This window comes from Symphalangus syndactylus, chromosome 17 (genome assembly GCF_028878055.3).
Source record: "Symphalangus syndactylus isolate Jambi chromosome 17, NHGRI_mSymSyn1-v2.1_pri, whole genome shotgun sequence".
NCBI lineage: Eukaryota > Metazoa > Chordata > Mammalia > Primates > Hylobatidae > Symphalangus > Symphalangus syndactylus.
The window spans coordinates 11,139,823-11,151,411 of NC_072439.2; the positions used below are offsets into that span (position 1 = coordinate 11,139,823).

General features: G+C 57.9%; 1 protein-coding gene across 5 annotated transcripts in view; it reads left to right on the forward strand.

The window, feature by feature from the left end:
* The window catches only part of APC2 (APC regulator of WNT signaling pathway 2), a 28,195-nt gene that overhangs the window by 7,593 nt on the left and 9,013 nt on the right, over positions 1–11,589 (forward strand). For 4 of the 5 annotated variants that reach the window (XM_055248256.2, XM_055248255.2, XM_055248257.2 and 1 more), the window contains 10 exons: positions 1,835–1,943; positions 2,069–2,185; positions 2,856–2,933; positions 3,098–3,196; positions 3,591–3,981; positions 4,704–4,799; positions 6,917–7,056; positions 7,520–7,597; positions 7,777–7,893; positions 8,689–8,903. In XM_055248256.2, coding sequence (XP_055104231.1) covers positions 1,835–1,943; positions 2,069–2,185; positions 2,856–2,933; positions 3,098–3,196; positions 3,591–3,981; positions 4,704–4,799; positions 6,917–7,056; positions 7,520–7,597; positions 7,777–7,893; positions 8,689–8,903 — 1,440 coding nt within the window. The remainder of the gene's footprint in view (positions 1–1,834; positions 1,944–2,068; positions 2,186–2,855; positions 2,934–3,097; positions 3,197–3,590; positions 3,982–4,703; positions 4,800–6,916; positions 7,057–7,519; positions 7,598–7,776; positions 7,894–8,688; positions 8,904–11,589) is intronic. The other variant, XM_055248253.2, reaches the window with a different exon arrangement.

The window sequence follows — 11,589 nt, forward strand, 5'->3', positions numbered from 1 at the left end:
GCTCCTTGGAGAGGTCCCCAGGGGTCCGCGACACGCAGGCGTCGCCAGGGACTGGGCTGTGTCCGGTGCCAGGGCTCAGCCAGGCCTGGAGCCAGAGGGGCTCAAAGCAGTCTTTGTAGAGAGAGAGCTGTGGCCCAAGAAACGTGGGCCCAGGGCCAGCAGAGGCAGGCAGGGTCCGGGCACCCTGTGCAGCTGGGAGGGGTCATGTGGGGTCAGATGGGGCCATTGAAGAGCAGCACGGAGTTGTCTGTGCTCTGCTGTGGGACCTCACTCAGCTCCCCTAAACCCTCCCAGCCTAAGACTCCTGCCCTGTAAAACGGGAATGGCCATGTCTCCCATGGGGTTAAGGGAAACCTCTGTTGCACCTGGGGCACTTTGAGCCTGAAGCTACCTTGTAAGCTGGAGGGAGGTTAGCAAGTAAGGGAGAAGTGTTCGAGGCAGAAGAGCCTCCCTCAGTCTTTCTTCAAGGAGGAGAATTTCCAGAGGAATTGCTTTCTCTCTCTCTCTCTCTTTTTTCTGTTTAATACATATAGTTTGAGACAGAGTCTCACTCTGTCACCCAGGCTGGAGTGCAGCGGTATGATCATGGCTCACTGCAGCCTCGAACTCCCGGGTTCAGGTGATTCTCCCACCTCAGCCTCCCATGTCAGGGAGTAGCTGGGACCACAGGTGCGCACTATCGTGCCTGGCTAATTTTTTGCACTTTTTTTTTTTTTTTTTTTTTTTGAGACGGAGTCTCGCTCTGTCACCCAGGCTGGAGTGCAGTGGTGCGATCTCGGCTCACTGCAAGCTCTGCCTCCCGGGTTCACGCCATTCTCCCGCCTCAGCCTCCTGAGTAGCTGGGACTACAGGTGCCCGCCACCGCGCCCTGCTAATTTTGTTTTTGTATTTTTAGTAGAGACGGGGTTTCACCGTGTTAGCCAGGATGGTCTCCATCTCCTGACCTCGTGATCCGCCCGCCTCGGCCTCCCAAAGTGCTGGGATTACAGGTGTGAGCCACCGTGCCCGGCCAATTTTTTGTACTTTTTGTAGAGATGGGAGTTTTACTATATTGCCCAGGCTGGTCTCGAGCTCCTAGGCTTAAGTGAGCAATTTGCCCGCAACCACCTCCACTGCTCCTGGCCTTTGTTTGTTCATTGAGATACGGTCTCGCTGTCACCCAGGCTGGTGTGTGGTGGTGCAGTCATGGCTCACTACAGTCTCAAGTGACCCTCCCGCCTCAGCCTCCTGAGTAGCTGGGACTAAAGGCACCCATCACCACGACCGGCTATTTTTTTTGAGACAAAGTTTCCTTCTTGTTGCCCAGGCTGGAGTGCAATGGTGCGATCTCAGCGCACTGAAACCTCTGCCTCCCTGGTTCAAGCGATTCTCCTGCCTGACACTCCCAAGTAGCTGGGATTACAGGCATGCGCCACCACGCCCGGCTAATTTTGTATTTTTAGTAGAGACGGGGTTTCTCCATGTTGGTCAGGCTGGTCTCGAACTCCCGACATCAGGTCATCCTCCTGCCTCAGCCTCTCAAAGTGCTGGGATTACAGGCCTGAGCCACCGCACCCGGCCATTTTTATATTTTTTATTTTTATTTTTTTCTTTTTCAGAGAGGGCGTCTCGCTGTGTTGCCCACTGTTTTCTCTCCTTTAATTTTTTTTGCATCCCCCAATTAATTTCAATAGCCACCCACCCCCACCCTAGCTCTGGGAGCGCCACGGGAGAGACGTTGCCATGTTGCCTGTTAAACTTGGCATACAGTAAGCGCCAAGACGTGATTACAAATATCAAACACATACACACGGCGCCGCCCTCTGAGCCCGCCCCCGCTGACTTGCTCCCACAGGTGTTTCCTTCTGAATGAGATTGAGAAGGAGGAGAAGGAGAAGCTGTGGTACTACTCTCAGCTGCAGGGCCTGTCCAAGCGCCTGGACGAGCTGCCGCACGTGGAGACGGTGAGCGGGCCGGGGAGCCAGGGGGCAGCGCGCGCGCCCCACCCAGGGTGAGGGAAGCGGCCTAGGGAGGAACGGGGCCTGACCCGGGCGCCCCTCACCGTGGCCCGCCCGCCTGCCGTTCCCAGCAGTTCTCGATGCAGATGGAGCTGATCCGGCAGCAGCTTGAGTTCGAGGCCCAGCACATCCGCTCGCTGATGGAGGAGCGCTTCGGCACCTCGGACGAGATGGTGCAGCGGGCACAGGTGCGGCGGTGGGCGGGGTGGCGCGGCGCGGCGGTAGGCGGGGCCCTGCGCCAGCGGGGAAATCAGAGTGCAGAGATTATAGGCGGGGTCTGGGGTAATGGGAGGAGTTTTATGCCTCCTGGGTTGGAGGGATCTGGTTCAGGAGGCGGGGCCCGAAGCTGGAGGTGTTGGTGGGTGGAGTCAGAGGAGGCTCAGAGCCTGAGCACAAGGGTGGTGGGGTGGGACAGCGGAAGGTGGCATGGCCTGTGGGCAGGGCCAGATCAGCAGATGGGTGGGGCCTAGAAGGACGAGGTCTAGGTTCTGGGTGGAGCCCAAATGGGAAGTGGGAGGAGTCAGAGCCTGGGATGGGTTAGGTAAGGGCGGGGCTTAGACAGTGGGTGGGGTCATATCTTAGGAGGCAGGGCTTAGGGAGCAGGCAGGACTGGATCAGGGAGAAGGCAGAGTCAGAGCCCCGGGCAAAGTCATCCCAGGAAGACGTAGGGTCAGGGCCTGGGGCGGGGTTATCTCAGGAAGAGGCGGGGTCAGAGCCCAGGGTGGGGTTTTCCCAGGGTGGGGTCATCCCAGGGAGAGGCAAGGTCGGAGCCCAGGGCGAGGTCATCCCGGGGAGAGGTGGGGTCAGAGCCGGGGGCGGGGTCAGCCCCAGCACTCGCCCTCGTGTTGTCCTGAGCAGATCCGCGCCTCGCGCCTGGAGCAGATTGACAAGGAGCTGCTGGAGGCGCAGGACCGAGTGCAGCAGACGGAGCCCCAGGTACCGGGTGGGGCAGAGTCAGGGCCCAGGGGTGGTGTTGGCCCAGGCAGAACGGGGCTCCTCGAGTCCTGCCCGCCCCCGCCCACATTGTCACGGGTGGGCAGGCTGGGTGCTCTTTGGGGTGCTCTGGGACTGTACCCCCGACCCTGGTGCTCTCCCTGTAGGCCTTGCTGGCGGTGAAGTCGGTGCCGGTGGACGAGGACCCCGAGACAGAGGTCCCCACACACCCTGAGGATGGCACCCCTCAGCCGGGCAACAGCAAGGTGACGGGGAGGGTGGAACAGGGGCGGGCGCAGCTGTCTGGGCTGGAAGGGGGATCAGGTCTGCATCCTCGCCAGTTGTGGTGCCCTCCCATGCCTCCATCCAGCACCTCCTCGGGTGTAGGAAGGCCCCCCTGGAGTGCGGCTCATGGAGAAGCTGGGGGCCTGGCGAGGTGGATGGGGAAATACGTCCCGTAGCGGGGGCTGAGCGGGGCACCATAGACGTCCCTGTGGAGCCCCTTGGCTGTGCGCTGCCACCCTAGGAATGCCAGGTTAGGGGGGCCAGCCTCCCCGAAGCACGTGTGCACCCTCCTGGCGTCCCCCCGCATCCGTCCCCAGTTGTGCCGGGGGCAGGTGAGGGACCCCACCCTGACCCTGCCGCCCCCCCCCCCCCCAGGTGGAGGTGGTCTTCTGGCTGTTGTCCATGTTGGCGACGCGCGACCAGGAGGATACAGCGCGCACGCTGCTGGCCATGTCCAGCTCGCCTGAGAGCTGCGTGGCCATGCGCCGCTCGGGCTGTCTGCCGCTGCTGTTGCAAATCCTCCACGGCACAGAGGTCGCGGCCGGAGGCCGCGCCGGGGCCCCAGGAGCACCGGGCGCCAAGGACGCACGCATGCGCGCCAACGCGGCGCTGCACAACATCGTCTTCTCGCAGCCGGACCAGGGCCTGGCGCGCAAGGAGATGCGCGTCCTGCACGTGCTGGAGCAGATCCGGGCCTACTGCGAGACCTGCTGGGACTGGCTGCAGGCCCGAGACGGCGGGCCCGAGGGAGGCGGCAACGGCAGCGGTGAGTGCCTGGACTGGTGGGCCCCCTCCGCGCAGTTAACGTGCAGCTAGGGCTTCCTGGGGGATGGGCGACTAGGATCTCCAGCCTTTGCTGCCTGCCTTCTGGAGTTGGAGGCTGCAGTACCAGGCTCTGGCCGAGGCCTGTGGGGGCCTTTGACGTTGGGAAAAGACCCGTCCATGATTGTACCTGGCACAGAGTAAATGCTCAGGAAGTCGCTGAATGCATGGATGGATCGTGGGCAACTCCGGAAAGTTGGTGCAGACTTTGAGGTTCATTTTTTGCAGTTGATCGCAAAGTTAATATGGGGGCCGGGCGCTGTGACTCACACCTGTGATCCCAGCACCTGGGGAGGCGGAAGCGGGAGAGTTGCTTGAGCCCAGGAATTTGGGGCTGCAGTGAGCTGAGATCATGCTACTGCACTCCAGTCTGAGCAACAGAGCGAGACCTTGTCTCGTCAGTTTTATTTTTAAAAAGGACTGAAGCACAGCTAAAAGGTGTGGTGCTCCAGGAACTACCTCACCTCCCTTCCCAGGGCTGAGTGAGGGAGGCCACCCCACCATCCCATCTTAGAGAGGCTGGGAAAGGAAGTCCCAGCTTTGCAGCCATTTGCAAACCTACTGGGATCCTTCAGGCCTGGGGCGGGCGGGTTGGGGGGGACCTTCGGGAGTCACCGGGAACATTTCCTGGGAATGGGGGCTCTGATCTGGTCCCTGTGCCCACAGCCCCGATCCCCATCGAGCCGCAGATCTGCCAGGCCACTTGTGCTGTTATGAAGCTGTCCTTTGACGAGGAGTACCGCCGTGCCATGAACGAGCTAGGTGAGTGTCCCAGCTCCTCGGGGGAGCCATCCTCCAGCCCCCGAACAGGTGGTGGCTCCTCAGCCGCTAAAGGGACAGAGGCTGGGTCATCTGATCTTGTGTGGTCAGGGCTGGGGATTGGAGCCCAGAGAGGGACAGACTCCCTGGCGTCACATAGCACCTCTCATGAGTGGACCGTTACGCTGGGCCCTCTGTCCCCATGAGCCGCGTGTGGCCTCCCGATCTGGTCTGAGGCCTCGGGGGTGACTTTCAGCCCTAAGTTCCCTGGGGCTCAGAACAGGGAGTGGACCAGAAAGGCAAAGATACAAGACAGGCCCAGAATTGGAACTGTAGGGGGTGTTTTATGTTTGAGGACATTGCAACATCTTCTCTTTGTCAATATAAAAATAATTGAGGCCGGGTGAGGCTGCTCATACCTGTAATCCCAGCAGTTTGGGAGTCCAAGGCAGGAGGATCACTTTAGCTCAGGAGTTCGAGACCAGGCTGGGCAAAAATAGTGAGACCCCATAGCTACAAAAAAATAAAAAATTAGTCCCAGCTACTGGGGAGGCTGAGGTGGGAGGATCTCTTGAGCCCAGGAGGTTAAAGGTGCAATGAGCTATGATCATGTCACCACCCTGCAGACTGGGCAACAGAGCCAGACCCTGTCTCAAAAAGAAAAGTCTTGCTATAACTTTTTTTTTTTTTTTGAGACAGGGTCTCACTCTGTTGCCCAGGCTGGAGTACAGTGGTACAATCTCAGCTCACTGCAACCTCCGCCTCCCGAGTAGCTGGGATTACAGGTGCCCACCACCACACCTAATTTTTGTATTTTTAGTAGAGATGGGGTTTCACCATGTTGGTCAGGCTGGTCTCAAACTCCTGGCCTCAGGTGATCCGCCCACCTAGGCCTCCCAAAGTGCTGGAATTACAGGCGCGAGCCACCACGCCCGGCCACTTTACATCTTCACAAATTTAAACTCTGTCCGGGTGAAACATTTCCTGCCCATCCTGTCCCCAGCCCCTGGCACCACCCCCATCCTACTTTCTGTCTCTGTGAATCTGATGGAGCTAGGGACCTCCTAGGAGTGGAATCGAATCACACATGATTTGTCGTCATTTTATGTCTGGCTTCTCCCACTGAACGTGACATCCTCAAGGTGCACCCACACCATAGTCTGTTTCAGAGCCTTGTTCCTTTTGAGACGGAGTCTTGCTCTGTTGCCCATGCTGGAGTGCAGTGGCGTGATCTTGGCTCACTGCAACCTCTGCCTCCGGGGTTTAAGCGAATCTCCTGCCTCAGCCTCCCAAAGTGCTGGAATTGCAGGTGGAACGAGCCACCGCACCCGGCCAAAGCCTGGCTCCCTTCTGAGGCTGCGTGACATCCCACTGTGTGCGTGGGGCATGCTGGGCTGACCCACTTGTCCTCCTATGGGTGCTCTGGCTGCTCCCCACTCCTGGCTCTGTGAATCGTGCTGTGGTGAACCTGGATGTATGAGTTTCAGTCTGGAAGTTTTTTGAGATAAGTTCCTAACTCACTTCCCCAAAGGGCGTCTCCACTGACCCACCCCTGCCCTGAGAACAGTCACATTTGCCTCCGTTGTCTTTGAAGGGGGAGAAAAGTGTTTTGGTGTCAAGTCCTCTCCCTCTGACTCACAGGCACCATCTCCCCGTTGATTCCCGCTTTTGTAATGGGGAAGCCGGTGGAGTGAAGACGGTGTGTGGGGCCGTCACCCATCCCCACAGCCCTGTCTGTGCTGGGGACGCTGCTCTCCATCTGATGGTCTTGGGGTGGATTATTAGAGGACTCAGGGGGCCTTCCCTGAGGCACCTATCAAACAGGGCAGGGAACAGCATTCCAGGCCAAGGGCACAACAGGTGCAGAGGCCCAGCGGCTGGAGGAAGCGTGAGACAGGGCCGAGGGCTGACAGGAGGCAGGGGTAGCACTCACAGGGCACAGGGGGTACCCCTGTGGGTCTGGCAGCAGGGTGAGGCCATACTGGCTCCTGGAGGTCTCAGACTTGGGCCTGGAAGGGGAACTTGAGGAGGGCAGGTCTGGGGCGCAGGGAGTGAGGTGGGGCACTGGGCAGCAGGCAGGGCCGTCCCCGCCACCCACCAACCTTGTTGGGTCCTCACAGGTGGGCTGCAGGCCGTGGCAGAGCTGCTGCAGGTTGACTACGAGATGCACAAGATGACCCGGGACCCGCTGAACCTGGCGCTGCGCCGCTACGCGGGCATGACCCTCACCAACCTCACCTTTGGGGACGTTGCCAACAAGGTGCCCGGGGGCAGTGGGTGGGCGGGGCTGGCACTTTCCTCATCCGGTCTTCCAGGGACTGAGCCTCCTTCCAACTCAACCCAGTCTCAAAACAGCCCTGAGAGCTGGGGCCTCTTGTCCCCAACTTACAGATGGGTATACTGAGGCCCAGAGAGTTCAGTGTGGGGGGACAGGAGCCCGTGGTGAACTTCCCCACTTGGCGGTGTCCTCACGCCCACCTTGCTGCTGCCTCTGCAGAAAATGGCCCTCATTGTAGAGGGGGCCTCAGGGCCCTGAGGCTGGGTGTCTGCCCCTGTCTGGGCCTCAGTTTCCTGAGCTGAGCATGGGGTAGCCGTCCCCTGTAGTGGTCAGGATCGGCAGGGGTCTGAGTTTGCAGCTGCTGCACACAGACGGAGCTGGGAGGTAAGGGATACAGTCTCCCTCCTGCCCCACCCCGTGACCCTGGCTGCGTCACCCCCAACAGGCCACCCTGTGTGCGCGCCGCGGCTGCATGGAAGCCATCGTGGCCCAGCTGGCCTCCGACAGTGAGGAGCTCCACCAGGTACGGGGTGGGCTGCTGGGAAAGCCTTCCAGGGTGTCCCTGACAGGCAGAGGCCCCTCCCCAGGGGTGTGGTGGGCTGGCGGGGATGTCCCGTCCGAGTCTCTGCAGCCTCACATTTGCTGGGGTGTTTGGGGGGCCTGGACCCTGGTCCCACCACACTTGCCCCTCACCCCGCCCAGGTGGTGTCCAGCATCCTTCGGAACTTGTCCTGGAGAGCCGACATCAACAGCAAGAAGGTGCTGAGGGAGGCGGGCAGCGTGACTGCCCTGGTGCAGTGTGTCCTGCGGGCCACCAAGGTGGGCACCCGGTGGGCGGCAGGGATGGTTCTTCAGTCACTGGAAGGAGGCTGCTGGCGGCAGCGGGTGAGCTCTCTGACTTGAGAGGAAATCAAACTGAACAGCTCACTGCTCAGCAGGTGGTCCAGCCTCAGACCGGCTGGGGCTCACTCCTCGTGTCACTGCTCTTTGAAAGCAAATGTGGGCTGGGCGCGGTGGCTCACTTGAGGTCAGGAGTTCGAGACCAGTCTGGCCAACATGGTCAAATCCCACCTCTACTAAAAACAAATAGCTGGGCGTGGTGGCGGGCACCTGTTAATCCAGCTACTCAGGAGGCTGAGGCAGGAGAATCACTTGAACTTGGGAGGCGGAGGATGTGCCACTGCACTCCAGCCTGGGCCACAGAGCGAGACCTGCCTCTCAAAAAAAAACAACCTCACTGGGCCGGGCACGGTGGCTCACGCCTGTAATCCCAGCACTTTGGGAGGCCGAGGCAGGCGGATCACGAGGTCAGGAGATAGAGACCACGGTGAAACCCCGTCTCTACTAAAAATACAAAAAATTAGCCAGGCATGGTGGCGGGCGCCTGTAGTTCCAGCTACTCGGGAGGCTGAGGCAGGAGAATGACGTGAACGCGGAAGTTGGAGCTTGCAGTGAGCCGAGATCACGCCACTGCACTCCAGCCTGGGCGACAGAGTGAGACTCCGTCTCAAAAACAACAACGACAACGAAAAAACAACTCCACTGAATGTGAGTGTGGGAGCGTGTCCTCCAGGCCACTGAGCCCTGACCCGCCCCCTCCCGCCCCTCGTCCAGGAGTCCACCCTGAAGAGCGTGCTGAGCGCCCTGTGGAATCTGTCTGCACACAGCACAGAGAACAAGGCGGCCATCTGCCAGGTGGATGGCGCCCTGGGCTTCCTGGTGAGCACCCTGACCTACAAGTGCCAGAGTAACTCGCTGGCCATCATCGAGAGCGGCGGCGGCATCCTCCGCAACGTGTCCAGCCTCATCGCCACCCGTGAGGACTACAGGTCGGCCCCCAGCCCCCCACCCACACACAGGCAGCTGCGCTCGGGGCGGGCACAGGGCTGGGCTGGGCACTGTCCTCCCGTGAATGGATGCTCCCAAGGCTTCCCCAGGGGTTGCTATTTGCAGCATAAATACGTCCCAAATACTGCGTGAGATACACTAAAATGCAGACTTACTTATTACATTAAAATCACTTCAGGCTGGGCGCGGTGGCTCATGCCTGTAATCCCAGCACTTTGGGAGGCCGAGGTGGGCAGATCACCTGAGGTTGGGAGTTCAAGACCAGCCTGACCAACATGGAGAAAGCCCGTCCCTGCTAAAAATATAAAATTAGCCAGGTGTGGTGGCGGGCGCCTGTAATCCCAGCTACTCGGGAGGCTGAGGCAGAAGAATCGTTTGAACCCAGGAGGTGGAGGTTGCAGTGAGCTGAGATTGTGCCACTGCACTCCAGCCTGGGTGACAGAGCAAGATTCCGTCTCAAAAAAAAAAAAAAAAAATTACTTCAGGCTGGGCTCGGTCCCTCATACCTGGAATCCTAGCACTTTGGGAGGCCGAGGTGGGCGGATCACCTGAGGATGGGAGTTCAAGACCAGCCTGACCAACGTGGAGAAACCCTGTCCCTACTAAAAAATAAAAAATTAGCCAAGTGTGGGACGGGCGCGGTGGCTCACACCTGTAATCCCACTTTGGGAGGCTGAGATGGGCGGATCACGAGGTCAGGAGATCGAGACCATCCTGGCTAACATGGTGAACACCGTCTCTACTACAATTACAAAAAAATTAGCCAGACATGGTGGTGGGTGCCTGTGGTCCCAGCTACTTGGGAGGCTAAGGCAGGAAAATGGCATGAACCTGGGAGGCGGAGGCTGCAATGAGGCGAGATCACACCACTGCATTCCAGCCTGGGTGACAGAGGGGACTCCGTCTCAAAAAAAAAAAAAAAAAAAAAAAAAAAAAAAAAATTAGCCAGGTGTGGTGGCTCATGCCTGTAATTCCAGCTACTCCGGAGGCTGAGGCAGGAGAATTGCTTGAGTCTGGGAGGTGGAGGTTGCGGTGAGCTGAGATTGTGCCATTGCAATCCAGTCTGGGCAACAAGAGCGAAACTCCATCTCAAAAAAAAAAAAAAAAAAAAAAAAAAAAAAAATTCAGGCAGCCAGGCGCGGTGGCTCACGCCCTGTAATCCCAGCACTTTGGGAGGCCGAGGCGGGTGGATCACGGGGTCAGAAGATCGAGACCATCCTGGCTAATACGATGAAACCCTGTCTCTACTAAAAATACAAAAAATTAGCCGGGCGTGGTGGCGGCTGCCTGTAGTCCCAGCTACTCGGGCGGCTGATGCAGGAGAATGGCGTGAACCCGGGAGACGGAGCTTGCAGTGAGCCGAGATTGTGCCACTGCACTCCAGCCTGGGTGACAGAGCAAGAGTCCGTCTCAAAAAAAAAAAAAAATTACTTCAGGCTGGGCTCTGTCCCTCATACCTGGAATCCCAGCACTTTGGGAGGCCGAGGTGGGAGGATCACCTGAGGTTGGGAGTTCAAGACCAGCCTGACCAACATGGAGAAACCCTGTCCCTACTAAAAAATATAAAATTAGCCAGGTGTGGTACGGGCGCTGTGGCTCACACCTGTAATCCCACTTTGGGAGGTCAAGATGGGCAGATCACGAGGTCAGGAGATTGAGACCATCCTGGCTAACACGGTGAACCCCGTCTCTACTACAATTACAAAAAAATTAGCCAGGCATGGTGGCGGGCGCCTGTGCTCCCGGCTACTCGGGAGGCTAAGGCAGGAAAATGGCGTGAACCCAGGAGGCGGAGGCTGCAGTGAGGCAAGATCACACCACTGCATTCCAGCCTGGGCGACAGAGGGGACTCCGTCTCAAAAAAAAAAAAAAAAAAAAAAAAATTAGCCAGGTGTGGTGGCTCATGCCTGTAATTCCAGCTACTCGGGAGGCTGAGGCAGGAGAATTGCTTGAGTCTGGGAGGCGGAGGTTGCAGTGTGCCAGGATCATGCCATTGCACACCAGCCTGGGCAACAAGAGCAAAACTGTCTCAAAAAAAAAAAAAAAAAAAAAGAAAGAAAGAAAAATTAGCTTGGCTTAGCGTCCACATTAGGAGGCTGAGGTGGAAGGATCACTTGAGCATAGGCGGTTGAGGCTGCAGTGAGCTGTGATCGCGCTACTGCACTCCAGCCTGGGTGATGGGAGTGAGACCCTGTCTCAATTTTATTTTAAATCATATTAATATAATTGTCTTCATTAAAATATTTACTAAACAATAGAGAATACTTATTTATAAAGATAAATAATATTTTTAATTGAAGTACATCTCAAATGCGCATGGGATATACTAAAAATTAACTTATTGGCTGGGTGCGGTGGCTCACGCCTGTAATCCCGGCACTTTGGGAGGCCGAAGTGGGCAGATCACCTGAGGTCAGGAGTTTGAGACCAGCCTGGCCAAAATGGTGAAACTCCGTCTCTACTAAAAATACAAAAATTAGCCAGGCGGGGTGGTGGACGCCTGTAATCCCAGCACTTTGGCAGGCCGAGGCGGGTGGATCACCTGAGGTCAGGAGTTTGAGACCAGCCTGGCCAACATGGTGAAACTCCGTCTCTACTAAAAATATAAAAATTAGCCAGGCGGGGTGGTGGGTGCCTGTAATCCCACATACTTGGGAGGCTGAGGCA